Source organism: Syngnathus typhle, linkage group LG15, assembly GCF_033458585.1.
Source record: "Syngnathus typhle isolate RoL2023-S1 ecotype Sweden linkage group LG15, RoL_Styp_1.0, whole genome shotgun sequence".
In the NCBI taxonomy this organism is placed as follows: domain Eukaryota; kingdom Metazoa; phylum Chordata; class Actinopteri; order Syngnathiformes; family Syngnathidae; genus Syngnathus; species Syngnathus typhle.
Window position 1 is genome coordinate 7794873 of NC_083752.1, and position 27154 is coordinate 7822026.

The 27154-nt window shown below is 42.1% G+C and overlaps 1 protein-coding gene across 3 annotated transcripts; it reads left to right on the forward strand.

The window, feature by feature from the left end:
* The first annotated feature begins 2791 nt into the window (after window positions 1-2791).
* On the forward strand, window positions 2792-26852 carry ltbp3 (latent transforming growth factor beta binding protein 3). Of its 3 annotated transcripts, none has more exons than XM_061298860.1 (28): window positions 2792-3315; window positions 16257-16535; window positions 16611-16774; window positions 16840-16945; window positions 18555-18641; window positions 18876-18992; window positions 19078-19224; window positions 19306-19413; window positions 19498-19557; window positions 19652-19729; window positions 20662-20790; window positions 21595-21726; window positions 21802-21930; window positions 22016-22135; window positions 22229-22351; window positions 22621-22743; window positions 22877-22996; window positions 23214-23342; window positions 23663-23833; window positions 23902-23982; window positions 24104-24232; window positions 24345-24482; window positions 24555-24695; window positions 25035-25163; window positions 25289-25450; window positions 25519-25608; window positions 25712-25840; window positions 26084-26852. In XM_061298860.1, exons 1-28 carry the CDS (start codon window positions 3078-3080, stop codon window positions 26233-26235), a joined length of 3711 nt encoding a protein of 1236 aa, XP_061154844.1. In that variant the 5' UTR covers window positions 2792-3077; the 3' UTR covers window positions 26236-26852. The 3 variants fall into 3 exon arrangements, with proteins under 3 accessions (XP_061154844.1, XP_061154845.1, XP_061154846.1); XM_061298861.1 differs by having other exon boundaries at window positions 20665-20790; XM_061298862.1 differs by lacking the exon at window positions 20662-20790.
* The last annotated feature ends 302 nt before the right edge of the window (window positions 26853-27154 follow it).

The window sequence follows — 27154 nt, forward strand, 5'->3', positions numbered from 1 at the left end:
CCAAGTTTCAACTGGTTGACCGCGCAAGATTCTTCTACCATTCTTGAAATGTAAGTTTATTTTTCTGTTTTGTTTCTAACCTATTAGCCAGTAAATATGACATTAGGGCCCAGTTTCGTGCAGTGAGATCACGCCGGTTGCGCTCTCGGATGATCTCATTGAATCACGACTGTACTGCCGCCAGACAGATGGTGGCGGTCTCTGGACACACCCCCACGCAAATCCCCAATAACACTTTAAGTAATGGCAGCTGTGGTCGCACACGCACGCAAAATGCCGATGTGTTTCATTTGGAACAATAACTTCAATAACAATTGAAGGCTTAACACAAAAGATGTGTCACCATTTCAGATTCATTCTATATATATATATTAGGGGTGTCACGATACGATATCAAATCGATACAAAGAAACACGATACGATATTTGCCGATATCTTAAAACCTGCAGTGATTCATTCACGATACATCGCGATATCGTGCTCTATGACCGATATATATATTTTTTTAAAATAAAAAATATAGAACAATATCCTGATTTATAACAATTCATACGCAAAATCAACAAGGTACTGCAAACTATTTATTTAGGAAATTACAAGAGTATTGCAGTATACAAAGTGCTTATTTTAACACTGAACTTTGATGTCGTGTTTTTTCTTTAAATGTGCGGCGAGATTTGTGCTCCCTGAATATTTGATCACAGCATGGCAGGATTTACAAACTGCACGTGTCTTGTCCGTTGAGCCATCTTTTCTTTGGAATCCATCCAAAGTGCTTCCAAACGAATGACTTGAAGCCTAAAGGGGAGCAAATTTCCTGTCTTTTTGGACACTAGCCATAGCACCAGCCCAGGAGCCGCGTACGAGTTGTCGACTCCCCTTTCACGTGCCTGCTCTGCTCACAACACAACACGCCGCTCACTGCTCCCGGAAAGAGGAAGCAAACAACAATGAACTGGATTTCAAAATAAAGTCGCGTCTAATGTCCGAGGTCAAACACAGCGATATAAATCGATGTTTATGTTTAGCATCGATGCCAATAAATCGTAGAGCATTATATCGATTAATCGATGTGTATCGATGAATCGTTAAACCCCTAATATATATATATATATATATATATATATATATATATATATATATATATATATATATATATATATATATATATATATATATATATATATATATATATGTGTATATATATATATATATATGTGTGTATATATATATGTGTGTATATATGTATATATATGTGTGTGTATATATGTATATATATGTGTGTGTATATATGTGTATATATATGTGTGTGTATATATGTATATATGTGTGTATATATATATATATATACGTACACACACACACACGCACACACACACACACACATGGTGATCCCTCGCTATTGGCGTTTCGTTTATCGCGGCTTCAGTACATCGCCGATTTTTTTCCAAATTAAAAAACATTTAAAAGTCAAAATAAAACTTCTAAATTGAGGAAACATGTCTAATTTTTAGGACAATGTATTGCTCCAAATGTTCGTTTACATTCCTTTAGAAGTCCGTTTTCGCGTGTTAGCACGATCGCGAATTAGCATCTTTTCGCTAACTCGTTAGCCTGCCCAGTACTTCTTGTTGGTGACCGTACTGCGCGGATTTCACTTATCGCGGGGGTTTTTGGAACCAATTATCTGCGATAAACGAGGGATTACTGTATAATGTATTCATGTACAAATTGCATAGCTCAGCCCCTTTGAAATGGCACGATGGAACGCAGCAATTATTATGGCTTTCATTTCACTCAGTAAATCCTACTGAAGTGGATTTTCTTTAGTACATAGTTTATGACTGAAAATGATCTTTGGTATGCTTTGTGTGTGCTGGCATAAGTTAAGAATGGCAGGCAAAGGGAGACGTCAGAGCAGCCTGTGAATTGCATGGGGTCATTTCCTCAGCGCCTGGAAAGTAAACACGTACGTTTTGGGAGAGGATGTGACTCACTTTCTCTCTCTCTTACTCTCCTCCACTCTCTCTCTTGCTCCCTCTCTCTCTTTTTCATTGTGTCTGTCTGACTTTCCCTTGTTGACCACATGACCCCAAATAGCTCTTTCCTCCCTTTGGGACCACGGTGCACGTCCATTCCAGACACACTTGACTTTTCCCAAGCATGAAAATCTTGATTGGACTCATTTGTAGTGAGGTGGGGGCTGTAGACAGTTATATCATCGAGCAAACCTATTCATGAGTTCTTTCTCAATCCTTGGAATTGTATATACAGGGTAAATCCATACATTTATTATATCATAGGTTGTCGCCATCCTTTTTATTTGCTAGTTGTCCACACTGGGATTAGGGGTGAACTGGAGCCTAGTCCGAGTTTCTTCTTCTTTTTTTTTATCCCGGATCTTCTACCTGTGCCAGAATTACTTACCATGGCTGTAATGGTGTAGTTGCAAGGTCAAGCTTCTCAGAGACAATGATTTATGACTGTCAAGCAAGGTTTGATATTAATGTGACATAAGGTGTTATTATTAGACACATATTGTTAGACGTGTGACATACAGGGTGCGGTATTATTATTATTTTCTATTTCCAGCAGAAGGAATGGAAGCTTGAAACGCGGCCTGTGGTGCGTTCAAGGGGTGCACGGGAAGTGGGAACGAAACGCAGTCGCTGACTAACCAACTCGAGAAGCACTTTGAGCCTGCTTCACTCCTGCACCGCCTGCCTGGCCTGCTGCCAACCTTTCTCCACGGAGGGCTGGCTCACTTCTCCTCCTCCTCCTCCTCCCTTTTCTTCCCTCCTTCTCCCGGAGCCGCATACGCACTCCCGGGAAGCAACAGGCGAAGAAGGAAGAGCTGGGAGAACTTTTTGAAGTGGGACTTCCAACCATGCCAAACCGGTCGTTTTTGCGCATGCATCACCAAAACACACCCGAGGAGTGACATTATTCCTTCCTGAGGAAGGGGAAAAGCCAAAAGGAACTTATTTCTTGTCGTCAATCGGCGAACAAAGCGGATCGCCCCCGGCTGGTGGTTTCATGCGTCCGGCTGCGTGAGGGGGGCACCGGAGGATGCCACGATGCCCTCGCTGATCTGCCGCGTGCTTCTCCTGTGGCTCAGCGTGCACAGACTGGCGCGGTGCACGGAACGCTTGTCCACGCGTGAGCGCTTCAAGGTGGTCATCGCACCATTCGTCTGCAAGCGGATCTGCCTGAAGGGTCAGTGCCAGGACCGCTGCGAGCAGGGCAACAACACCACGCTCATAGCGGAGAACGGCCAGGGGGCGGACACGCTCATCGGACAGGGCTTCAGGGTCGGTGAGTAGACAATCACCTCGGATTTGGGGGGGATTGTGTGGGATATAATTAGGCTGCTGGGATCAACGCCGAGTGGCGCTCTGACGACTTCAATTTCGATTTGTTTGTGCATCTGTTCGTTGCATGTCATGGTGTGAAAAAGTTTGAAACCATCGTCCTTGTCGTCGCAGGTGAGAGTTGCCACAAATTACACTCAAAGTACAAAGTAGCCCTTTAAATACTTAAACCGACTAAAACTAAAGCAATCATTTATTAGAATTTCTCTGATAAATACAGTTTATTCTAAAAGTTCATTGTAATTGAGTTAAATGTTGGCCAAGAGACCCTTTTACCCATGATGGGACATTGTGATTTCTGAGGAATGTTGTAGAAGTGGTCATTTAAAAATGCAAATTTTGAGTGTTACATATTGACATTTCCCATTTTGTGATCATTTTGATCAGAAATCACTACCATGACACTGTCTTCTGAATAGATGACCATGATTAATTGTAATATATATTTTAAGGCAATTTGAGAAAAAATATTTTAGGAGTCTGTATGAAACTTTAATCAGTCTCCAAGAAGTAGCTCAGTAACAAGATTGGTGACCTCTGCCCTCATTTTAGTGTTAAAGCCCACTATATAAAAAGACAGATTTACAATAGTTCCAAGTTTTACTGAAACCATTAAGTACCTGTAGGGAAATCTGCTGTTTGTCTTTGCTTTTTTGTTCTAAGACCCTGCATTAAGTATTAATGTCCTGGCAAGAGTAACTGCACATTTTTAACAAACGTATTAAAGACCTCACTCATGATTTATATTAGCTAGTTTTCAAACTGGGCCCTGGCGGTCTGTGAACCATAGCTTGGGGGCAGGGAGGTCCTCAAAGTAGTTAGCAATAAATTATGTCTTATCATTTAAAAAGATGCAGACCGGCGCACCAATAAAACAAACATATTAAACCAATTACTCCTCCCTATGGGGAGGACAGTCCAACAAACACTTTGCACACTAACCAATAGAGGAAGTACTCAATCGTGATTCTTGGGCTTTGAACTGCTTTTGAGTACTCATTCTGAGTTGTTCTATAGAACCAACGTCTAGCCAATGGTCTTGAGTAGCACCAAATGAGATCTGAATGTTTCCTGGATGCTAAACAAGTGTGTGAGTATGATGCAGCGCAATTCAGCACTACAAATTTGGAAAGTCAACATTATTAAAATTACTTCAATGTACTTGTAAAAATATCTGCCAGTAATAATATCAATTATAGTCATTAATAAAAAGTAAACTATCACCATTGAAGAGTAAATAATGTTATTAGTGTAGTGCCAAAACCTACTGTGGTTCCTTTAAAAGACAAATGTTCTTTTGTTTGAGAGATTTAATTAAACCAGGACAAAATGGCTCTCAAAAGCCGAAGGTGATTAACATAATAATTACACAACCCAGTTCATTACCTGAAATGAATAACATGTAATGTAAGAGGCGTATCAAAAACCTTATTACCCTACAATGGTTGTGATTAGCGGTGGTGTAGAAAAACACTGCATTCATACTGAGAAGGGTTTTCTGATCGTTTTAGCGACATTGCAAGATTTCATTTTATTTTGACTGAAAATACTTCATCCATATCTTCAATCAGCTTAGATGTTAAACTCAGTATGTGTGTACCCTTCCTAAAATAAACCAACTTATGACCTTAAAAAGCCTCACAAATATCTTACACTCATTTTGTGACTTTTAGACCCAATTGATAAAAGCTATTGGGTGGTGAAATGAGGTGGAGTTCCCACCACTGCACCATGCCTCCCTGGAAAATGTTCTCATATCACACTTAAATGACTGAGCGGCCAAGCCTCATTACATGGCACATAAATGTGCTCTCAGATCTATACTTCCCCCCCCAGTCAGTGGAGCATCGTCTGGTTGGCGTAAGTCTTTCTCCGCTCCATCACATCAAATGTGGCCAGACGTGGAGCCTGACTGTCTACTTTACTTGTTCAGCCCACAACTGACTTTAGTCATGACTGTACGCATAGAACATGATCCCCCTCCTCTCTAAAAAGGAAGTCTCCCTGATTGGTCATCTCAGAATGTTCTGTAGATCAGATAAAGAAACTTGCCCAAAGAAAATAGTGGCTGGTGAAGTTGAGCCATAAATGATAATCACGGTCCAAGGTAGCAGCTGTTAACCATCATTCACGTTGCTCTTTTATTCCGACATGGTAATAAAATATAGTCTAATATCGTAGTAAAATAAATACAAGTTTGACATAGTGAGTGACAATTGAAATTACCCTGAGAATTTGTATCTATGTGCTATAAAAAAAAGAAATCTTGTCTCCATCTGTGGAAGTCATTAGTGAGTGAACTTTTCGTGTTTCCATGACTGTTGGAAATTAAACCTCTTTGAGTCCCTTTCAAAGAAGCAGTGTGGATTCAGTGTCATGTTACAGACACATGAAAGATAATTTTCCCCCCTTGAAGTCTCATTTCATTCAGAGTCAAAAGTTCATAATTGTTATTATTTTTTTGTTTTCTCCCCTTTGCCCTCACATAAATTATGTCGCAACCCTTCGGCATGTTTTGTATTCATAACAAGCCGTAAAACTCGCAGTTGCTTTAGTAATAACATGCTACTTACACTCAAAATAGATCGGTCTGGTACTGTCAGATAAGCTTCAAAATCTTTATTTGTTTTTTATTGATTTATACCGTAATTTTCGGACTATAAGTTGCGTTTTTTTTTCATAGTTTGGGTGGGGGGGCGACTTATACTCAGGAGCGACTTATATATGTTTTTTTTCACAAATTTTTACTTGATCATTAACACATCACTTACAAGTATAGTTGACCACTTCACATGTTATTTTTAGTATAGTTGATTACTTCACATGCTTTGATATCTTTATCTTGAACATATTCAAAACATGAAAAATAGAGAGAAAAAATCAAATCAAGTAATTAACACTTTAAAGCGACATATCCTCTGGACATGTCCTCTGTCACCGGGATGACATAAAGGACGAGAAATTTGATCGATGGATTTCATGATTTGGAGTGACACAAATGGTTTGATAATATTGTTGTTTATGTGATAGTTATTTAAAATATAGTTTATATATCGTATGGACCTGTGGAATAATTTGAACTGCGGCGCGGCACACGGCATTGTTGACAAAGAACGATCGATAAAAGATGAGAAATCTGATCGATCGATTTAATGATTTGGAGTGAAACAAATGGTTTCTATAATATTGTTGTTTATGTGATAGTTATTTAAAATATAGTTTATATATTGTTGTATGGGCCTGTGGAATAATTTGAACTGCGGCGCGGCACACGGCATTGTTGACAAAGGACGATCGATGGATTTAATGAATTGGAGTGACACAGATGGTTTTATAAACGTGTTATTTATGTGATAGTTTTTTTAAATAACTGAATGTTACGTCAGGCCCGTTCTCAGCTCCTCGTTTGTGTTTGTCACGTTAGCATACCGTATCGTTTAGCCTGTTGTTGCTCGTTCATGTCTGTTCTTGGTGTTGGATTTTGTCTTATGAATTGCCCCCCAAAATGCGACTTATACTCCGGAGCGACTTATATGTTTTTTTTCAAATTTTTGGGCATTTTATGGCTGGTGCGACTTGTACTCCGGTGCGATTTATAGTCCGAAAATTACGGTATGTAGATATATATTTACGCCATATAAAAGATATATGGATTTTTTTTTTGCTTTTTAATAGGAGCCTCAATGTTTTTTTCTAACACTGACTGCTATTTAAAAAATAATACTGCATCATGCAACTTTTGGAATTCTGGCCAGAAAACTCATCCATGGTTTAATCAGACCATAACAAAATCTCTCCATCAAATGTCTGAAAAACAGCCAAATCCCAGTTGTAATGGGGTGTGGACACTTGCGCAACCACAGTTTCTTGTTTCTTTTTGTATTCTACACTTAGTTGTACTAAGTTCATTTTGTTTTTACTTGTTAAAACTTTACGAGTTATGATGAAGGCGGAAGTACAAGCCGAAACATGTCAGGTAATGCAACCTAAAATAATTTGTTTGAGATAAAAGAACCAGTGAAGTATTCTACACTTTATGCTGTCGGTCACATGAATGGTGGAAAGAGTTCGAAATGATTTGCTTTGGTCACTTTTTTTTTTTTAAATCACACTTTCAAACAGGGGTGTGTAGACTTTTTATATCAGCTGCAGTACATTCCAGTCATCTTCTAATCATGATTCTTGTCTCGATACTGACACTACTCATGATGCATATTTTTTTTTCTGGACTTTCCCATGTATGCAGTACAGCACATGCACGGATGCAAAGAGCAAGGGTTCATCCCTCAGCCATTTTTATATTCAGATCAACGATTCCTTTATTCTTTTTCCAGAGAACAATTTGATTTACTAGCCTGTTATGGCTTTTAACCTGCAGACAAGTCTTACAGGCAAGCATGTCACTGCGCAGCAGACTCGTACGTCCCCTCTGCGGGTCCTCTCCTCCAATTTATTGGTGTCACATTTTGGAGCTTCTGTGTCAAATAATTCAGGCATTACATTTTGAATTCCTGGAATAACTGATGACTCTGACACATTTGTTCCGGAACGATGGAAGGTGCTCTGCAAAGCACCTGCGTCCTGGGATTGATCATCCCAAAAAAAGAGTGGAAAAAGAATTCTTGGGCTGTTAGGGCAGCCTACGAAGCATTTGGCTTCATACGACACACGAGATGCGTGTTGTTCTGCGCGAGCCCTGGAATGTGCGAGAGTGGACGAGTGGAAATTTCTCTCCCCTGTGTTAAATCGGCCACAGCTATAACGGCAACAATATGAAGACTTTTCCATATTTGTGACATGAGCTCATCCTGACCAAACCACTTTGAGTTTGTTCATGTGGACAAATACCCACGCAGGCAGCGTTAGACAAAGATGACTTAGGATGATTAATTTAGGGAATGGGAATTAGTTCAGCGTTTAGTCATGTACAGTAAGTTTGAAAAAATCCTCCCCTAGTGGCTGTGATCACCGTTTGCCACCCCATAGCGCCGCCCCTGCATGTGAGTGACTCAGCTCTGTGTACCCCAACGATTTTATTTTATGTTTGGCTGACCAAGTATCCAACTTTCATTGGCTTAAGCTTGTTGGCCTGTGACTACCCTACTTTGGTTCCTTTTTCTTCAGCTTGATGTTGCCCATCTATAGCATAGAACTTCTCTACCAAGAGCTTGTCCGAATGTTTTTATTAGCTCAGAGTCATCCAATCCATCATCCATTCTTCATTTTTTTTATCTAACTGCATAGCCCTGCATTTTCATTATAGTGTGTGGATGTTGACCTCTTATGTCACAGTCTGTGCCGCTCTTGCTGAAAGTGGACCTCTTCAGTCATCACCATTAGTAGAAATGGCTATTCTGGGAGTTCCCATGTGGTTCTCTATTTTGAATGAATGACAGTAGTAGCCTGCGGTTTGTTTTGCTTACCCCCCAACACAGGTCAGAGGTCCATGAGAGTTTGAGAATCAAGACAAGTTTAGTTGAATATTGCGGATTTTGCTGCCCGCCTATTTAGAGTGGGTCAGTTTATTTTACGCTCCACTCTCTCGTTTGGTTTGGGAAAGGCACCCACGCACACTCATGGTGGAGTAAAAACATGTTTGGGTGGGAGGATCACACGCATTCATTCAGTACTTTCTTTTGATGCGGCCTGCGTTTTCTGTCATGTGTGCCTGGAGGATCAGCAATGTGTCACAATATTCTTTTCCGTGATGTCATTTTCTGTCGACAGTCAGGTAGATAAGAAAGCCACTAAAACGACTGACGTGAGTGTGTTGTCTATCTGACAGTGCACTCACTGGATTGAAATATTCACTGTTACACAAGGAGACCACCCCTGCAAGTCGTTTTAAATCAAATTCCTCCTTGTCATCCCTTTTTGCAAAAAGAAACCGAGAAAAAGCCAGTTGCTTGCTTGGGCTATGGAGCATTGCAGTAAAATAATGTTTGGAAAACAAAAGCAGCAATTAGGGTTGTTTTTTGGGAACGTCACAAGGGCACAGTGTGCATGTTTGCACGAGTGAGTGTGCTCGGCGTTCCGACGCTGTTTACCGACCTGTAGCTCAAACAAACAGCCTTCTTCACCATCTTTAACACTCGCCTCCCATTTACTCGGCCGAGGGGGAGAATGGCAGCAGTTATTTAAAGCCGCTCGGAGGAATGCGAACGCCCGGGACTGCCGCCATCGCGCGGGACCCTGTAGCTGTAGCGATTAGCCAGGGTAAACAGAATAACACGACTTTTGCCAGAGCTGCCGCCGTGGTCTTATACTGGGCTACATTCACAAACCTTGACATTGACACTCTAACCATTACTGACTGTTATCTTACTGACGAGAGAATTATGAGCATTTCCAGTTTACAGAGAAGACAGAGAGTGGTCCACCCCCCAAGGCCGATACCGATTATTAGTAGTCAGTGTGACTGGTGAAATTTGGAGCCAATATTACGTACATAACAATGACATCAGCAGCCTGTGTTCTAGAACCTGGTCGTAAGAGGTTCTGAGGACCGGTTCCATTGTCACCATCGGGCCTCGAAAAAGTGTCATGGAAATGGGACCAGTAAGCGTGGGGTAGAACTGATGCAACGTAAAAAGGGCATTTGTGACTTAGGAATCTGCTGCAATATTTGTCGTTTTGTGCAGAGGATAAAGAATATACGCATGCAAGTAAATTTGTATTGTTGCCTTGTTTTGTTTTTACTGCACTGTTAGTGTTCAAACATTCAAGCATCGTCACATTGATCCTATTCATTAGCCTGTCCATCCCGATTTTACAAAGTAAATGCAAATTTTGTTTTGATTATAGAAACCTTTACCAGTTTAGTTCATTTTTGTTCTGTGATGGTTGTCTGCAATATGTAATTTGTGGAAGTGTTATAGTGTGTGTGTATATATATATATATACACCTGTGACAGCAAAGCCATTCCCAGATAAACCAGACTAAGTACAGAGAGCAACAGTGAGTGGCTGCAAACCAACTAAAGACTGTAGAGGGATGATATGTTAACAGCTTTGTCTCGTGCAAAAGTGCTAGTTTGACGCCTTGGGACAGATGCTTGGGGCTTTATGAGAGGGTGGATACCGGGCAGTGGCATTGCTCTCCAACAAAGACAGTTAGCTTAGCCTAGCATTATGACCGCAAACACAGAAAAACATTTGATCCCTCGTTGAGCACTTCTAAAGCTCATTAGTGCTATATCTGTTCTGTTTCATTCATCCAGGGGTTATGTGCCAAACTATTTCCTCCGAAGGGACAGCCCCAGTGCATAATGCACTTGTGTGTCTGTGGACAAAAATAGACAGCTGTTTTCTACTGTCACACTTTGACCATAGCAGTTTAGACAACTGGTATTAGGGTCATATTTTTCCCGAGTTTGTCTGGAAGCACTAGTTCACCGTGCTGTCATAACATTCAAACACAGTTTGTGTTCTGGAATGCAAGTAAATGATGTGACATCTTTTTAAAAACATGTTGTGATGTGCACCTTTTTTGTTTTGGTAAAACAGTATATACATAGAATGAATGGATTATAATTGTATTTTAGCATGGAAATATATTTACTATATATAAGGCAGCACAGTGTATTAGTGGTTAGCACGTTTGCTTTGCAGTTAAGAGGTTCCAAGTTTGAATTTTCTTATTAATACTATTAGTGACATATTTTTGGCGTGTGTGAATTGTGAAAGCTTAGATGCATATTTGATTGACTGTCACGCACACAATGTTAAGATGCTGTGCGGCAGTGATTTAGATTTTGAAATGAAATTGTGAAGTGATTCTATCTTTTGATTTACTGTCATGCTTTACCGTAAATGCGGCTGTGTGTTTTAAGTCAGCATGTGCGCAGCGCGCCAGATAGTTGCGGGCCAAAAATATGAAAACGACACCAGTGGAAACACGCACAGACAAAATGTACGCATGTGTGTGCTGCCATGAGCAAAAGTGTGCAATGTAGTCCAGAAAGAGAAACAGTGTCTATATTTAATCTGTGGGTGGGTTGGTTGGTTGGTTGGTTGGTTGGTTCAGACAGACCCGTGAATCACAGAGAAAGTGACTCAATTGGCGTCATTATTATTATTTTACAGTCTGATTCCTTTTGTTTGGGGGTGCGGCTAGTGGTTGTTTGTGTCGAGGGGGCACATCGTCTGTTTGCTGCTGAATGTGCAACTTTTGTGTGCGTGTGTTTTTGTGGTGTGTAATTTGTTGTTTTTGTGTGGGAAGGGCGCGGCTGTGGCTTCATGGAACGACGCTGTAGGGGATGGTGTGTGCGTGTGTGTGTGGGGGGGGGGAGTGCGTTATGATGATGCGTCATCCACAGACACCATCGGGTGGGTGGTCGCGTCATAGGGCACTCTAAGGGCAATCTTTGCTTTCTTTTTCCTATCCTTTCCTTCCTTACATTTTCTTCCACTTTCTACACTTTTTCTCTCGTTTTCCTCCTATCCTGTCTTTCTCCCTTTCTTCCATTTACTTTCTTCTCCTCCCTCTTTTTGTTCTTCCTCACTCCCTGTCTCGTCGCCCTCTTTGCACCCTTCCTCTATCACTTTTCTTCTTTTCTTTCCCTCTTATCCCTTCCAAACTTCCTCCTCTCTCTTTCCTTCTCTTCTGATTTTTCTGCCTTTCCCACTTTCTTCCATATTTGTACTTTTTCATTTTTTACCCTCTTCCCCGCTTCCTTCATTTTCCATACACCCTTTCTCCCATTTCTTTTTCCCATTCTTTGCTTCGGTCTTTCCTTCCGTCATCCATTCCTTTCTTCCAGCAGCCCACCCAACGCATATTTTTTTTTCATACCAAAAATCTTATGTTCATTTCCATGCATGTCCATGCTTTCTGCTTTATGTCTGGAATGCGAATGTGTTTTTTTTTTAAATAGAAGCGACAGGTCATCACAAGCTCTAGATATCATGTTATTTTCTTTCTCAGGTATCTGCTTACTTTAATCCCTCACTCTACCACATGGTCAATACGTCATTTTTCCTATGGCACTTTATCTCTCCACCACACTACTGTGAAGCGTTCAATGCAAGCGTTTCCCCTATATAAGATACAAAAGCAAAACCTTTTCTGTCAGGCCAGTGAAAATCCTACATTTCCTCGCTGCCAAAGCATGACAACACTTTTAATGGCTTAACCAAAACCACATGCACAACAACGACACAGAAGTATGAAGGTGGAGATCTTGTAATCTCTTTCCATTATCAAGGCTTTGTGGGGAATGAAACAATTGCTGTATGGTCCCACTTTCATGCCATCCAAACAACCCTCGTCTCGCCTCCCCCATCTCACACAATCGCACCGTCGCGTAGCTCAAAGGAGTACTGTATTCGATTTTTAATAACACCCCGTCTCCAGGAATGTGTTGGATCCTTTGAGACAAAGGCGTGGTACATGCACGGAACGCCTTTCTCGCAGACTGAAAGAAGTTAACTGATGAGTTAATGAGCAAGGGAGGATCATAATTTATGTGCCGATAAAGGGAAGCTCTTCTGTAGCTGTGAACAACATTAGCAGGCTAGGCTGTGTGTTATGTAGCTAACAGCCTCCATTCCATTGGCAGACAAACTTATTTGAAAAAAGTCACCAGAAAGCCTTGCACACCATAATATAAAGCGGAGAACCACTTGATAAGATGTAAATCATAAAGGATAATAATAAACGTGTCAGTACTGCAGCCTCGAAGAACACGAAGACAAAATCCAATTAGCACTGTAATATAGACAAGATGTGCAACTTGGAAACTTTTTTTTTTGCTTAATGAAGCTGCTGAGCTGTGTTTTAATGATTTACAGCAGGGGTCCCCAAACTTTTTCCTGTGAGGGCCACATAACGTTTCCCTTCTCTGATGGGGGGCCGGTGTCAGTTTGTAACAGAAAAAGTGTGACGATCGTAGGGGAGCTTAAAAAAATTATTGTTTTCCAGAAAGCCACACATAACGGTTATTTAATAACCCTTTCCAGGTTCTTTACAGAAAAAAAGTCAGGAAACAAATAACACTATTAATGAAATAAATAATAACTAAATAACCCTCTCTGAGTTCTTCACAGAAAAAAAACAGGAAATAAATAATAACTAAATAACTTGAAAGCCATGGAACATTAACTTTCTGTTGTGCCATGCACAATCTTAACAGATGAAAGTTCAGCTCAGTTGTCAGAGCAGAATCTCTCTGACACATATGAGCAGTCTCTTAAAGTTCTTGTGTTCCTTCCTTATAATCCTTTTGTAGGTTCCAGTAGGCTTGTAGACACCGCTGTCTTTTTTGTTAAAGTTTGCTAGTGCGTCATAGTCTGGAGTAAAATTTGTTGTGGCAATTCTTAGGCGAGATCCGAGGTGTTGGTCCGTTTACCTCGATCTGTGACGGGTTGATGTTGACGTTCATGTGACTGAACGTCACGTCGCGTACGTCGAGCCAAATTGGCCACTCACTTTTAAAGGTTTGTGGGTGGCTTTAGCGCAAAACAGCATCTGAAAGCTCAGCGCGCGAATTACAAGAATGCTGTCGTCACAGTCCACGCTCTAAATTCGGGACTGATACAAATAGAGCGCGAGTGCGCCATGTCCGTACTACTGAGGACGTACACGCACTTGTGAGTGTGCACCGAGCTTTCTGACACGGCTTCCGGTAGTAAATGCGCAGGCGACCGCTTCCCCATCTACTGGGGAAACGCAGTCATTGCAGGCAAAATGACAAAAAAAAGAGTTTAATACAATTTGTTCAGGGTTGGCGGGCCGGATTAAACTGTCCCATGGGCCGTATCCGGCCCGCGGGCCGTACTTTGGCGACCACTGATTTACAGTATTAAAACCACAAGTGGTTGCTACTGTAGAAATTGACTGAAAAGAAAACAAGTCTACACACCCCTGTCTAAATGGTTATTTTGTTATGAAATTCTGAGATTAAAATATATCATTTCAAATGTTTTCCACCATTTAGGTGGCCTTACAGTCCTTAATTTCCTCCACCTTGTTAAGTGCCTCAATTCACAGGGTTGTGAAAAGTGTCCAAATGTTAATGACGGGTTCATTGAAAACTCTAAAGAACATGAATTCAAAGCTCCCCCCCCCCCCCCCCCTCTGACTTGAGTAATACTACCCTGAACTGCTGGATAACCTCTCCTCTACCTCCCTTTGAGTTTCATTAACGTGACACTGATCCTGCCTGTGCTACCTCAGAAAAGTCCCTCTGTTCTGCTCTTTGTTTGCTGTCAGGTCCACTCTTCCTGAGTCCAGTCTCTGTGGCTTTGAGTGGGATCGTGTGACATTGTGTAACACTTGAGAGAGAAAAAGAGGTTCTTTGGCTTGCGTCTGCATCTGTTATCGTAATTTTCCTCCCCCGCGTCTTTCCCAGTTCCCAACTCAGATGAAAAGTGTAGCCGCAAGGCCCGCAACCCGATTGCAGAGAGCTTATGTCAGAGGATGTCTGGTAAAGACGACGTCTGAGTGTGTGCTGCTCACCTACTTGCTGTCATGTCCGGACTGCATGTTGCTGCTTGCTCGGCGGTTCTGCACTGTCACCTTGTGTTAGTGAGGGTGCAGTGGAATTTTCCTAAGAAAATGTTTGCCAGTTTTCATACCAGGTACATTGCAGCTTTTCGTGTCATTTTTTTAATTGTACTTTGTCTTCCAATGTCAATGTAATGAATCTTTGTGATTTATTATGAAACTTCACAACTAACCCTTCCTGTGAATTACCGTTTTTTCCCATGTATAATGCGCAAAATCTAACTAATTTATTGTCCTAAAATCTGGGGTGCGCATTATACATGGGTACAAAAAAAAAATCTTTTTTTTTTTATCCGGATATGATACGGAGGCCGCCAACACAGATGCGCTTTCTTCTCTGCTGTTCACTTCAAACACACTCCATACGAACACAATGCTCTCGTATCAGACGCTTGCTCGATCACCTGCTCGTTTGCTGTCACAATGTACCCTACACAAATCTGAAACATTTCTTCGCTATCGAGTTTGCTAGCGCATGCGCAGTGATACTGACCGGCAGAATAACATCCGGTTGTTCCCAAAGATGATCTTTTTTCTGAAATAATTTTATGTTTACGGACTTAAGTAGGAGTCAGAATTTGGGTGCGTATTATACATGGGTACAGGCTTTTTTCCAGCATCAACATGCCATTTTTAGGGTGCGTATTATACATGGGGGCGCATTATAGTACATGGAAAAAACGGTACTTTATTCTGTTCAGTAAAGAAGTGAAAATTCATTTCACAACTCTATAATATTTTTTCAACCTTTTCTTCCTATGAAACCTTTTCACCATGCTGCTTCACATTTTTTTGATTGAGCTCCTTTCAGATTTGTTGCCTTTTGTCTTTCTGGTTCTGAGGATGTCCCTGCTGTGTTGAAAGTGATCCAGGCCCATAATTACCCCGCAGTCCAGACTCACTGGCAGTGTGCCCCTAATTGTTTCCATGTGGATGCTTTCGCCTTTGTCTTCTTTGTTCTTTGAATGCAATTTGTAACCAGTGAAAAGAAAACACTCGTTAGTACACGTGTAGTGGTGAGTAGCAGCAAAACGGAAAATGCCAAAAGCTCTTCTCTGTTTCTCCCTTTTTCAGCAGATTAAATGTACAAAATGGAGACTCAGAAGTTGCATAGATTGCTGGCTAAGCCATGGACTTCTTTTTCTCCTACATTCTCGATTGGGATAGGCTACCCCCATCAAGACTGTTAAACACATCAATGACATCACCTTCTGTTATCCTGCCAAGAGTCCGCTTCTGATTGGCTGTATAGACCCGAATGGGTGTACAATGTATAACGCAAAAACGACATTCGACAACTTTTTTTTACAGTCCTATTACAATATAGCTTTACATGGTTGATGTCTAAAATATTGTCTCCTCTCAATGTGTTCCCACAGTTGTGTGTCCCCTCACGTGCTTGAATGGTGGCGTGTGCAGCTCCAGGAAACACTGCCTGTGCCCGCCGGGCTTTACGGGCCGACTGTGCCAGTTTCCTCTGCGACTCCCTCAGCGAGTTCAGGCAGCGCGGGGTAACAAGCAACCCGTCTATCCCATGTCCTTAAAGCCCGACGGACAGAAAGTGGTGGAGCAAGCGAGCCTGGGACGAACCCAGTTGACTCAGTCGCACTCTGTTTTCTCCATACCATTCGCACAGCCGGGCCACCACTCCTCTGAAGGTACCAGCAGAGGTGGTCGAGTTGGCCGCATTTGCTTGACAGGAACTGAGAAGTAAATATTTCCTTTGTTTTCAGTGCAGATAAACGTGCGCGTTCACCACGCACCAGACACATCTGTGGTCATTCAGCCTGTGGACCAAGCAGAGGGCAAAACTCCCCAGAAGACGCGGCCTCGCCCTCCGTCCACGCAACACAAGCCAAAAGGGCGTTGCTTCCAGGAGACCACACCCAAGCAAGCCGTGAGTTGAGTCAATGACTCCAGAGACAGCGGCAGCGTTCCTAATAGTTTGTCTCATTGCTTCAGTGCAACAGCACACCGCTTCCTGTTCTGACCAACCAGGAGGACTGCTGTGGCAGCGTGGGAAACTCATGGGGACAAAACAAGTGTTACCAGTGCCCCAAACTGCCAAGTAAGCTTTTGGAAAAATTACATTTGATAAACCCACCTTTAGCTTGGATGTGAGCCTTTCAAGCCACCGCTTTGAATTGAATTTTAGCTTGGGAACCTCACCCAACCTCGCTGCCAAGTTCTTGGTGGAGAAGTGGTTCAAGAGAAACATATACATAGTTGTTTAATTTTACATCGTATTTTACACTTGGTGAGTGGGCACGCATTTCAGAAAGTTGCAAAAGTCAATTTTCTCTTTTCGAGTCGGCACTCGCTGGCAGCGCACGACACCTGCACAGTCTAATGAGCTCCATATCCAAAAGTCTGCTTTTAACAATGTGTTTATTCCTTTGAGACTAGTTTGCCCTTCTCATGCACTGCAGTTAAATAAGGTAGCCAAATCAAAACACGTGTCTTGGATGTGTCCAGTGAGCGCAAAAGAATTTTGTATAAATAAATAATGCGAGACACCGATTTTTTGATAAAAGTGTGGCAAATGTTTGGTTTAGGTACATTTTAAAATTAATATGATGGTTGTTTTGTTGCTTAGCAGTACCTACTATGTGTGCAACAAAAAAAAAGTCTGTATACAATCCATCTCCTTATCTTCATCTTGTGTGTTCCTGGGAACAAATTATTTATCCAGCCAAGAAATGTCAGGCATCCCCAGCAAGTTGCACCTTCCAACTTTGAAAAATGGATTTGATACCGCCGCACATGAAATTTAGGGAGGAAAGAGCTGATTGAGTTTTAGGCATGACACAAGCAGACTGAGAGAGAAAAGGAGAATGTGGAAAAAAGTCTCTCGTACATCCCCATGTTCCAATAGGCCTGCCCAGTGCAGGACTGTCATCACATCACCCAAGGTTGAATTTCAAGAAAATGTTGGCTCCACATTCTTTCCACTCAACTATTATTCCAGCTCTCGGCACTCAGTCACACAATACGGCCTTTGACAAAACCCGATACTGTACGTCTGGTTAGAATTTAAACTACAGCCCTCTTTGTTCCTTCCATATTCATGTTTCTTTTTATTTTTACACTCATATTCACAATGATCTTGCTTTTTCGTTGACATTGAAAATATTTCACTTCAGTCCACCCGTAGCGCTCTAAAACTACTACTTATTTTTTTACTGCATCATATTCACCTGGGTTAGAAACACGCGGCGAATGAGACTAATAAACGCGTTAAACTTTGAAGCCACACTCAAATTATGTTCATTGTATTGCGAGATTGGATTTACTGTGCAAAAGGTCTCATAAAAACTATCATTAGAGAAGCAAAAGAAAAACAAAGCAGTTTGTTTAGCTGTAAAATGTGGCCAGAAATCTTTCACTGGCTTTGACAACTGCAATTTCTCAGACCTCGTAACGACGCGGTGCCAAAAATACACTCTGGCGCTAAAATGAAGCTTTTTTTTTAATGTACTTTACCGTTTCCACTCAAATTTGGAACATTTTATTGGGGGTACTTTGATTATTTTGGGAAATTGACTTAATTGCTGTCTCGGCGCAAAGCAATATGTTTTTATGCTCCCTTTTTATGTATAGACTCAACGAAGAGGTGTTAGTGATTCAGTAAAAGGTTTATTCTTGAAAGGTACATGTGTGCTTTGCTGTGTCCTCAGACGCTTCTGTCAAGCAGACAATTGTCAAAGATTACGGATCCACCTGTCCGCAAGGCTATAAAAGATACAACAGCACACACTGTCAAGGTAACGCTAACTGGAAGTAGCTGACTTTTACTATTTTATATAATTGGAGACAGCTCCATGCCATGATGCAGAACCTGCCTTAAAATAAATTTTTATTGTTTGGGTTTTGACTCCGCATGAGACTCAACATTACTTTTGTTGCGTTTACTGTTTTTATGTTGTGATTTTTCCTTTCGACTGTGTATGTAAATACCATGTCCCATATTTTTACTCCCACGCGGCGTGGCCTTGAAGATATCAACGAGTGCTCCATGCAGGGTATCTGTCAGAATGGAGATTGTTTGAACACTCTGGGGAGCTTCAAATGTTCATGCAAAGCCGGTTTTGTCCTAGAGAGGAACCAATGTGTTGGTGAGTTAATATCCCCTTAAAAACATTCAAACACCCGTCCTTTAGTCGTCGTGGAAGATAAAAATGTTGCGCTTCGCTCCTCCAGCCGAGTTGGCTCAGTGCTTCCTGATGGTGACGGACGGCAGGGGTTGCCAGCATGCCCTGCCCACCCAACTCACCAAAGACATGTGCTGCTGCACGGTGGGCAAAGCCTGGGGGCGCAACTGTGAACGCTGTCCGCAGGTGGGCACAGGTGAGGACGCCAGCCTACTTATAAACATGTATTTTATTTCAATAGAATATAACATTTTTCTTTTGACTTTTATTCACTCAGTGGCCTTCAGTAATATCTGCCCTGCCGGCAAAGGCTATGTTCTCCACAACACGAGAGAAACCGTGGCCTTCCCACTAATGCCCTACCCTCGCAAGCCTGAGAAGGAAGGTAACCAAAGTCTCCCCTTACCGACATGGGTACCTGCCAGCGCAATTTCAAAGTCTAATATTTTTTGTTGTTGTTCTCATCCAGAGACGACAACAACTGCTGTGCAGCAGGCTCCAACAGCCGCTCACAGTCCTCGTGTTCCCGGTAAACAGTTCGACTGCACACACTTTTCAAAACAAGTCGTTAAGCACAAAAGTGTTTTATTTGTTCCATTTATTTTGATGTGTTTTACCGGCAGTCGTCAAACCCACCCCTCCGACAATCATCCGAATGACCCCAGGCAATGACCCCTTTGAAACCCAAACTAAAGTCTCACGTGAGTTTCCCCGCTTGTCCTAAAGCTAAACAGAAAGACATTAGGATGACGTTTAGGCCGCACAAAGAAGCTTAACTCTACTAATACATTTGTTTATGTTAACATATTAGTTGTTTACAAGGCTAGGTACTGATGATATTTGTTTTGTTTTAAAATTGTTGGCTCGACTGTATTACAATGATAATGTGCCTTCTCGCTCTAAAACCGTTTCCTAAACTTCACAATGTTTATAAAATACCTCAGTACTATGAAACACTTAACATACATGTTCACTTAAACAGCCACCATTTTTATTAACACAAAAACTGCCATGTTTATTTGTTTTTGTTGGCAACTGGTCCCAAACCCAAGTTTGAGCAAGGCTGCTAATGGAATGTTGCTAATCCCCCTTTCCGTCTTTTCTGCTTTCTAAGCTTTATTTGTGCTTCTTTATGGACAATTTCAACACACTAGGTGTTGGAATTCAGTCCATAGCTACTTTCCAGTGATAAAACAACGAGAGTTTTTTTACACTGGACGTGTATACACTCACCTGTCACTTTATTTGTGTCCACGCAGGCTCGCTTTAATGATTTGAGAAACTTTAGCCATAGTACTCTGGGTGAGAACGAAGACGAGCTTACAGATGACAGAAAACTCAGCATTTTTTGAAAATTTGACGTTAAGGAACGAGAAAGCACAGGTGGATCTCTGGTTTATTAATTATTCAGGATCCTTCTCCATCATCATATCCAACTCTGAATGAAATTAGTGAAGCTTTTAGTCACATTTTAGTCATAACAGTCCAATAAATAGCCTTTTGATCATGAATCAAATTGCCCTTCTAGAGTATAACAAAGTGCTCGCTAATAAGGTGCCCTGTGAGTGTATATGCCTGAATCTCCAGTCGCAGATGCTGGCCCACTAGTATGTTGTGTGTTCCTTCCCTGAAGCAGAGACAGATGAATGTAGGCTAAGCAGGAACATTTGTGGCCACGGAGAATGTGAGAACAGCCCCGACGGCCACATCTGTCACTGTCACCCCGGCTACCGTCTCAGCCCGCAGAGGAACATCTGTGAGGGTAAGAGACGATGGCGGTTGAAGGAGGTGCGCACCTTGGACCTTTTTGGGAGGCTCCCGTCTCAGGAAACATGCATGCATGTCCCTTTGCTTCTAGGAGAGTGTGGCCTGTTACTTTTTTTTCAAGCTGCATTTTCTCATGACTTAATGAATGGGTGCTGCTTTGAATATTTCATGAAGGGTACACACTGCATAATAGACTGAGACCCAGAACAAGAGCTGCCTGCATAAAATGTTTAGAATTTACAGAAAAAAGAGATTTTGAGTCACACCACATCAAGTATTTATTTTACCTCTACGATCCAGCCGAATTTGTAAGCGTCTTTCTTTAAAAGAATATCAATATTTTTTCTTTAATTGTGGTTAAATAAGAGCCGTGGGAAGATTGATGACTTGCTCGAGAGGACGTCCACAGTAATCCAAATGTAATTTGTTATTTGTTATTGTCCTCAAAACTACACTACTCCGATTCCAAAGCCTTACAGATTATGAGAATCTTCTGAGAATGTTCTTATTCAGTTTTAATGAGAAGCCACACATTAAATTTCATATCCAAAATCAGAAAACGCCAAACCAAAATTAATCTGTATACTAAACTAGATTAAAATGTAATATGAGAAATCCATGACAGTGGTAAATCCTGCCTGATCTCATCAAATCATTTTGTGATTTTTTATTTTTTTTATGGAGTGCTGTGGTTGTTAATTGCTGTTTGTTTGCATAGGCAGAATTTTTGATACATGCTTTCTCTTTGCGTGGGTGCACTCATTGTCATAATATGCGGCCATTGCTCCTTCCTGTCCAGATGATAATGAATGTGAGTCGGAGCCTTGTGGTCAGGGCAGAGGCTTTTGCATCAACACAGACGGCAGCTACAAATGCCACTGTCGCCAAGGCTACAAACACATGGTGCACCACGGCAGGCTCAAGTGTGTCGGTAAGTCAGCCTGAGTTATGATGACGGCGTATATTTTCTTTGTCAGGTCATGAATTTGCTTCTGTGTGTTGGCAGATGTGAACGAGTGCTCCAAGCGGGACATCTGCGGCGCTGGAGGCCAGTGTGTTAACTTACCCGGGTCTTATAAATGTGAATGTCACAGCGGCTTTAAGAGCAGGTCACACCGTCATCCTGTATGTGAAGGTAAAAAGAAAAAAGAAAACGAAGCAATCATTATGTGTGTGTCAATGTACTTTTAAAAAAAAAAAAAAAATTGAATTTCTTCTAGATATAAATGAGTGTTTAAATCCTGACACTTGTCCGAATGAGCAATGTGACAACACGCCCGGCTCGTATGAGTGTGTCCCTTGCTTGCCGGGTCACGAGGCCCGCTCTGGCATCTGCTATGGTCAGTACAAAATGAGACAACTCAATTCTAGAAACAAAATCCATTTTTATTTGGAGTGTTAATTAACAGCTGATTTTAATGTGTGTTCACCAGATATAAACGAGTGTCAGAAACCTGGAATCTGTCCAAACGGGAGATGTGAAAACCTTCCCGGAACTTACCGCTGCCTGTGCAATGAGGGCTTCCTCCCCTCTATTGACAGCAAGGGCTGCAGTGGTGAGTCTTTTGAGGGATGCGGACCACTCGCCGTTTCTCTAATGTTGCTTTCTTGAGTGCAAAACTTACTTTATTTTCTTATTTTACTTACTTCTATTTAATTTTCCATCTCACAAAATCTGGACATGCCATGCAGCGTGTCTGCCTTGTTTTACGTCGGTGGGCCTTTTTTGAGAGACGGTGGCATTGCAAGAATTTACATTGATGCAATGTGTATAATAGAAGAAAACTTGACGACACTCGTACCCTGCTCTTCTTATGGCACGCAGATATCGACGAGTGTGAGGATGTCAGGCTGTGTGCGTACGGCCGCTGCATCAACACTGAAGGATCCTTCCAGTGTCAGTGCTACCCAGGCTACCAGCGTACGCAGGAAGGCAGCCACTGCGAAGGCATGAATTATTCACCTTTTTTTTTTTATTCCGTTGGCATGCTTTATATAGTGTACATCAAATTTCATCATTTACTTTGCTTATGTCAGTTCCTCCAGACATGATTTGGCTCACCCTGTCGTTGTCCCTCCAGATATCAATGAGTGTGAGAGGCCGTCAAACTGTCAAAGGGGACGCTGTATCAACAGTATGGGCTCGTACACCTGCGAGTGCCAGAAGGGTTTCACGCTGGTGGGAGGCCGGCGATGCCAAGGTCAGTCTGCTCTAATGATTGCTTTATCGCTCATCATTAGATATTAAGGGAAGATCTGGACACCGTCCATCCTCAAATGTGATGCGTCATTGTTTTATGTAATTTCCCAAGCCATGAGTCTGCCCTGTGTTTTCTTACTTTAATCTACCAAGACATTCTTTGGGCTGGTGTTTAGATTGGAATCATAGCCTCTCACCACGTGGTGTTTTCTTTTCAGACATTGACGAATGCGCATCCGACTGGAGTCTTTGCCAGCCTTACGGCTCTTGCGAAAATAGGCCCGGCTCGTATGTGTGCGTCTGCCATCACGGCTACATCCTCTCAGAGGACAAACACAGCTGCGAGGGTAAGCTTCCTCTCATTCCTCCTGCATTTCTTGATGACGAGCTTCCACCAGGCCGGAACATTTGATTCCTTCCAGTCCCAGACTCAGGATCAGCTCACGTCAGACCAATTATAGAGAACTGTACTCCCTTTTAAGGACTGAAAACTGAGATTCCCACAGTGATTGTGTGTGTGGATGTGGAGCTGAAACGACTAAAAAATAAATCAATGGAGCAAAAGTGCAATCATGACATCATTGTCATGCCATTGATTTCTTTTTTTCCAGCATTATGCTAACCTTTCATAATGACCCCCCCCCCCCTTCCCATCTTGCTCTTGCAGCACCCCAGATGGTCGCAGATGAGAAGAAGGAGTGCTACCTGAACCTGGATGACACCGTGTTCTGCGACAGCGTCCTGGCCACCAACGTCACCAAGCAGGAGTGCTGCTGCTCCATTGGCGTGGGATGGGGAGACCACTGTGAAATCTACCCATGTCCTGTTTCTCACTCAGGTACAACAAAAGCATTCATGTCTTTCCTTCAAAAGTCATTTAACAGAAATTTCGTCTTATCCACCCAGCCGAATTCCACTTCCTGTGTCCTCACGGGCAGGGTCTCTATTATGACGAAGGAATCATGTATAGCCGGCCTGCCTACCAGGGTAAATATTATGTCACCACTGTTTTGCAGTTTTCTTATTTATCTGTATTGCTATCTGGCTAACAACATCAATTCTCTGATTAATTGTCACTTATGTGACTTGTACATCCTTCCTCTCAAAGATATCGACGAGTGTTTCCTATTTGCCGATGAAATCTGCAAGAAGGGTCGCTGTCAGAACACGCAGCCAGGATACGAGTGCTACTGTCAGCAAGGCTTTTACTATGACGGCAACCTTCTCGAATGCATTGGTAAGTGACCAACGTACCATTCGTGCCAAGCGGTACAAGTTGCAAGTCAATCGGCTCTCCAAAGTTTAAATGCAAATGCATTGTGCTTAAATGGCAAAATATTCCTCCTCAGATGTGAATGAATGCCACGACGAGTCTCTATGCCGAAATGGCCATTGCGTCAACACCGAAGGCTCCTTCTACTGCAACTGTAAGCAACCGTGGACCCCGGACGCCAACAAAAAGAAATGTATCATCGCAGCCGTGGCTGGTGAGTAAGCGGAAATCGTCTCCCAAAGACCATCACCCATCAGCGTGATGACGTGTGTTTTTATTTGTGCAGATGTGAATGAGTGCGAGGACCCGGCCAACTGCAAGAACGGTCTCTGCGTGGACACTCCGGGGTCTTACTACTGCATCTGCTCCCCTCCTTGGACTCTGGCTATCGACCGCAACCGTTGCGTGACTCCTGAGGAGCAGGCCGGCAAGTGCACACTCTCCTTAGCACCAATTGGTGTTTGCCAATCGTCAACACTTTATGCAAGAGGCGGATCAAACAAATCTGCCTTTCTGAAGATAATGTTCAATTTTGACTGACTGAAATTGTACGTTATGCAATACAGTATTCCTGCTCTAAATTCTGCCAGTGGTGTTTATGCAGTTGAAAGAGCGAGCGGCTGTGGAGCAGACGGGATAACTGCTATTTAATGCAGGACTGTTTTGGCACATTGCTCAACTCAACTGTATTTGTGTCCGCCACTTTGCACATAGCTTTCCCCGAACAGATGTTCATTCTGTAACCAGTGTCTGTGTTGCTTTCCAGATGTGAATGAGTGCCAGGATCCCTCGTATTGTAAGAACGGGAGGTGTGAGAACACGCCCGGCTCCTTTCACTGTTTTTGTGACCCTCCTCGCACATTCAGTGCGGCGCTCAAACAGTGTGTCTATGACGGTGGGTATAATCAGTACATTGGATAGTTTTTAGAAATTTCCTTTAAGACACGTAATTGGCACCACGGTTTCTCCATATTTTCTTCTGTTACGTTACAATGCTGAAATATTGTTTTCTTTACACAGATCGCACTGCAGCCCACAAAGACGTGTGTTTCCTGCAGGTGGATGAGGGTTTGATCTGCAGCGATCCCAGGAGCGTCATGCTGGTGACCTACTCGGAGTGCTGCTGCCACTACGGCCGCGGCTGGGGTCCCGAGTGCAACACTTGCCCACCGAGGCATTCGGGTGAGTAAAAGTCAGCTTCATGCTCTCATATTGCTTACAGTTTTCCTCAAGGTCTTGTTTACACGCAGAGATGTTCAACCATTTGTGCGAGATGCACCTGGAGACCGAGTCGGACGGGGAGCAGGACATCCTGACAGTTTTTGCTAACTACAATCCAGGTTGAATCTTACCTCCAACATGTTTTACTTCAAATGTGTTGTCTGTTCGCACCGGCGCTTTTATGTATGTTCCATGTTTTTAATGACATACCCATGTTGTCAGGTGACAGTTCAGAGGAGGATTCAGACGAATGCAGTTGTGCTAATGGCCAATGTGTGCGCTCCTATCTGGGCACCATGTGTGAATGTAATCCAGGATTTAGGTTGGACCACTCGCACACCCGCTGTATAGGTTTGTACTTTTAGCACATTGATCTTTTTTTTTTCCCTCTTTGATCATTTTAAATATAGGGTTGGATGAATTTGGGCTGTGGTGCAACACTATTTATTAGCTCTTATCATCCACCCTGTGATTTCAATTCAGGCTACATTTGCGTTTCACTTTGTTCCATGCTGCGTTGGACTTAACAAAAACGATTACTGAAAACTTTGGTTCAATGTTTCTTTCTGCTTTTTGTTTTTTTACCCTCACCAGATATTGACGAGTGTGCAGAACCAGGCATTCGCAGTAGTCCGTGCGAGAACGCTCGCTGTGTGAACACTGTGGGCTCATACAAGTGCTACTGCCAACATGGCTTTGTGGCCACACGCAGGCCAAACAAATGCGTCCGTCGTAGAACTCAATAACCCCTTGACTTGTCCGTCTTATTTATCCAAACACAATACATATATGCAATACACACTCAAGCACTGTGCAAATGCTGTACATACACCTCAGCCATGTAATATCAATGATACATGATGTCAGCTCCTTTATTGCCCCTTTTAAAAACAAACAAAAACGAGTTTTGTTTTCGTAATTAATTATTGCAGTTATGATTTTTTATTTTTATTTTTTTTAACTTGATGTTTTCTACTCAATCCCATTTGATATTTGTACATTGTTTGAAGGCTAGTGCTATCCCTTTTGAAATCCGCATTCATCAATATTTAATTCTAAATTGCCCTACTTTGTGTTATTCCAACACAGATTGTTGATTGTGTTATTGTACAGTTTGTGGATTGAGCGTTGTTGTAAAACTTATTGATGTTGATGTAAAATATGAGAGACCTGAAGTTTTTTGTATAATTTGACATGTGCACCTACGGAGACTTTAAGCTAGAGATAAAAACCATGCACTTAGCAATGAATGGTGGGAGTGTTTGCCAACAGTAGCTGATTTTGGAAAAACGAGAATGTTTTGCTGCATTGAACCATTTTGAAAACGTCTTAAGGATTTAATAATAAAAAATATTTCAACCGATTTGCGCATTTGACATGTTTTGTTGCTTGATGCTGCTCAGAATTTGCGCTCAGGAAGTTCACATCACTATGGCGCCACCAGCCCCTCACTGTCCTGGTTTCATTCTGTCAGATCATTATGTAATTTAAATCTGGAACAGCAGGGTGACCTTCAGCAACTAGTTTAGGCACATAAGAAAGCGGTCATGACGGAAAGAAATTGGAGTCTGAGCAACAATTACAACAGAAATAGCTTAGCTGCTCTTGTGAGGTGACTCAAAAGGTGTTGAGGATATTAATACATTTTAGTGGGTCACACTGCCT

What these genes read in the sequence shown, in the direction of transcription:
- ltbp3 (XM_061298860.1), top strand. Translation starts at nt 3,078, where the DNA reads ATGCCCTCGCTGATCTGCCGCGTGCTTCTCCTGTGGCTCAGCGTGCAC. An exon ending in CGGCAGGCTCAAGTGTGTCG is followed by an intron (nt 21,727 to 21,801) that starts GTAAGTCAGCCT and finishes GTGTGTTGGCAG; the next exon opens with ATGTGAACGAGTGCTCCAAG. An exon ending in GGAAGGCAGCCACTGCGAAG is followed by an intron (nt 22,744 to 22,876) that starts GCATGAATTATT and finishes TTGTCCCTCCAG; the next exon opens with ATATCAATGAGTGTGAGAGG.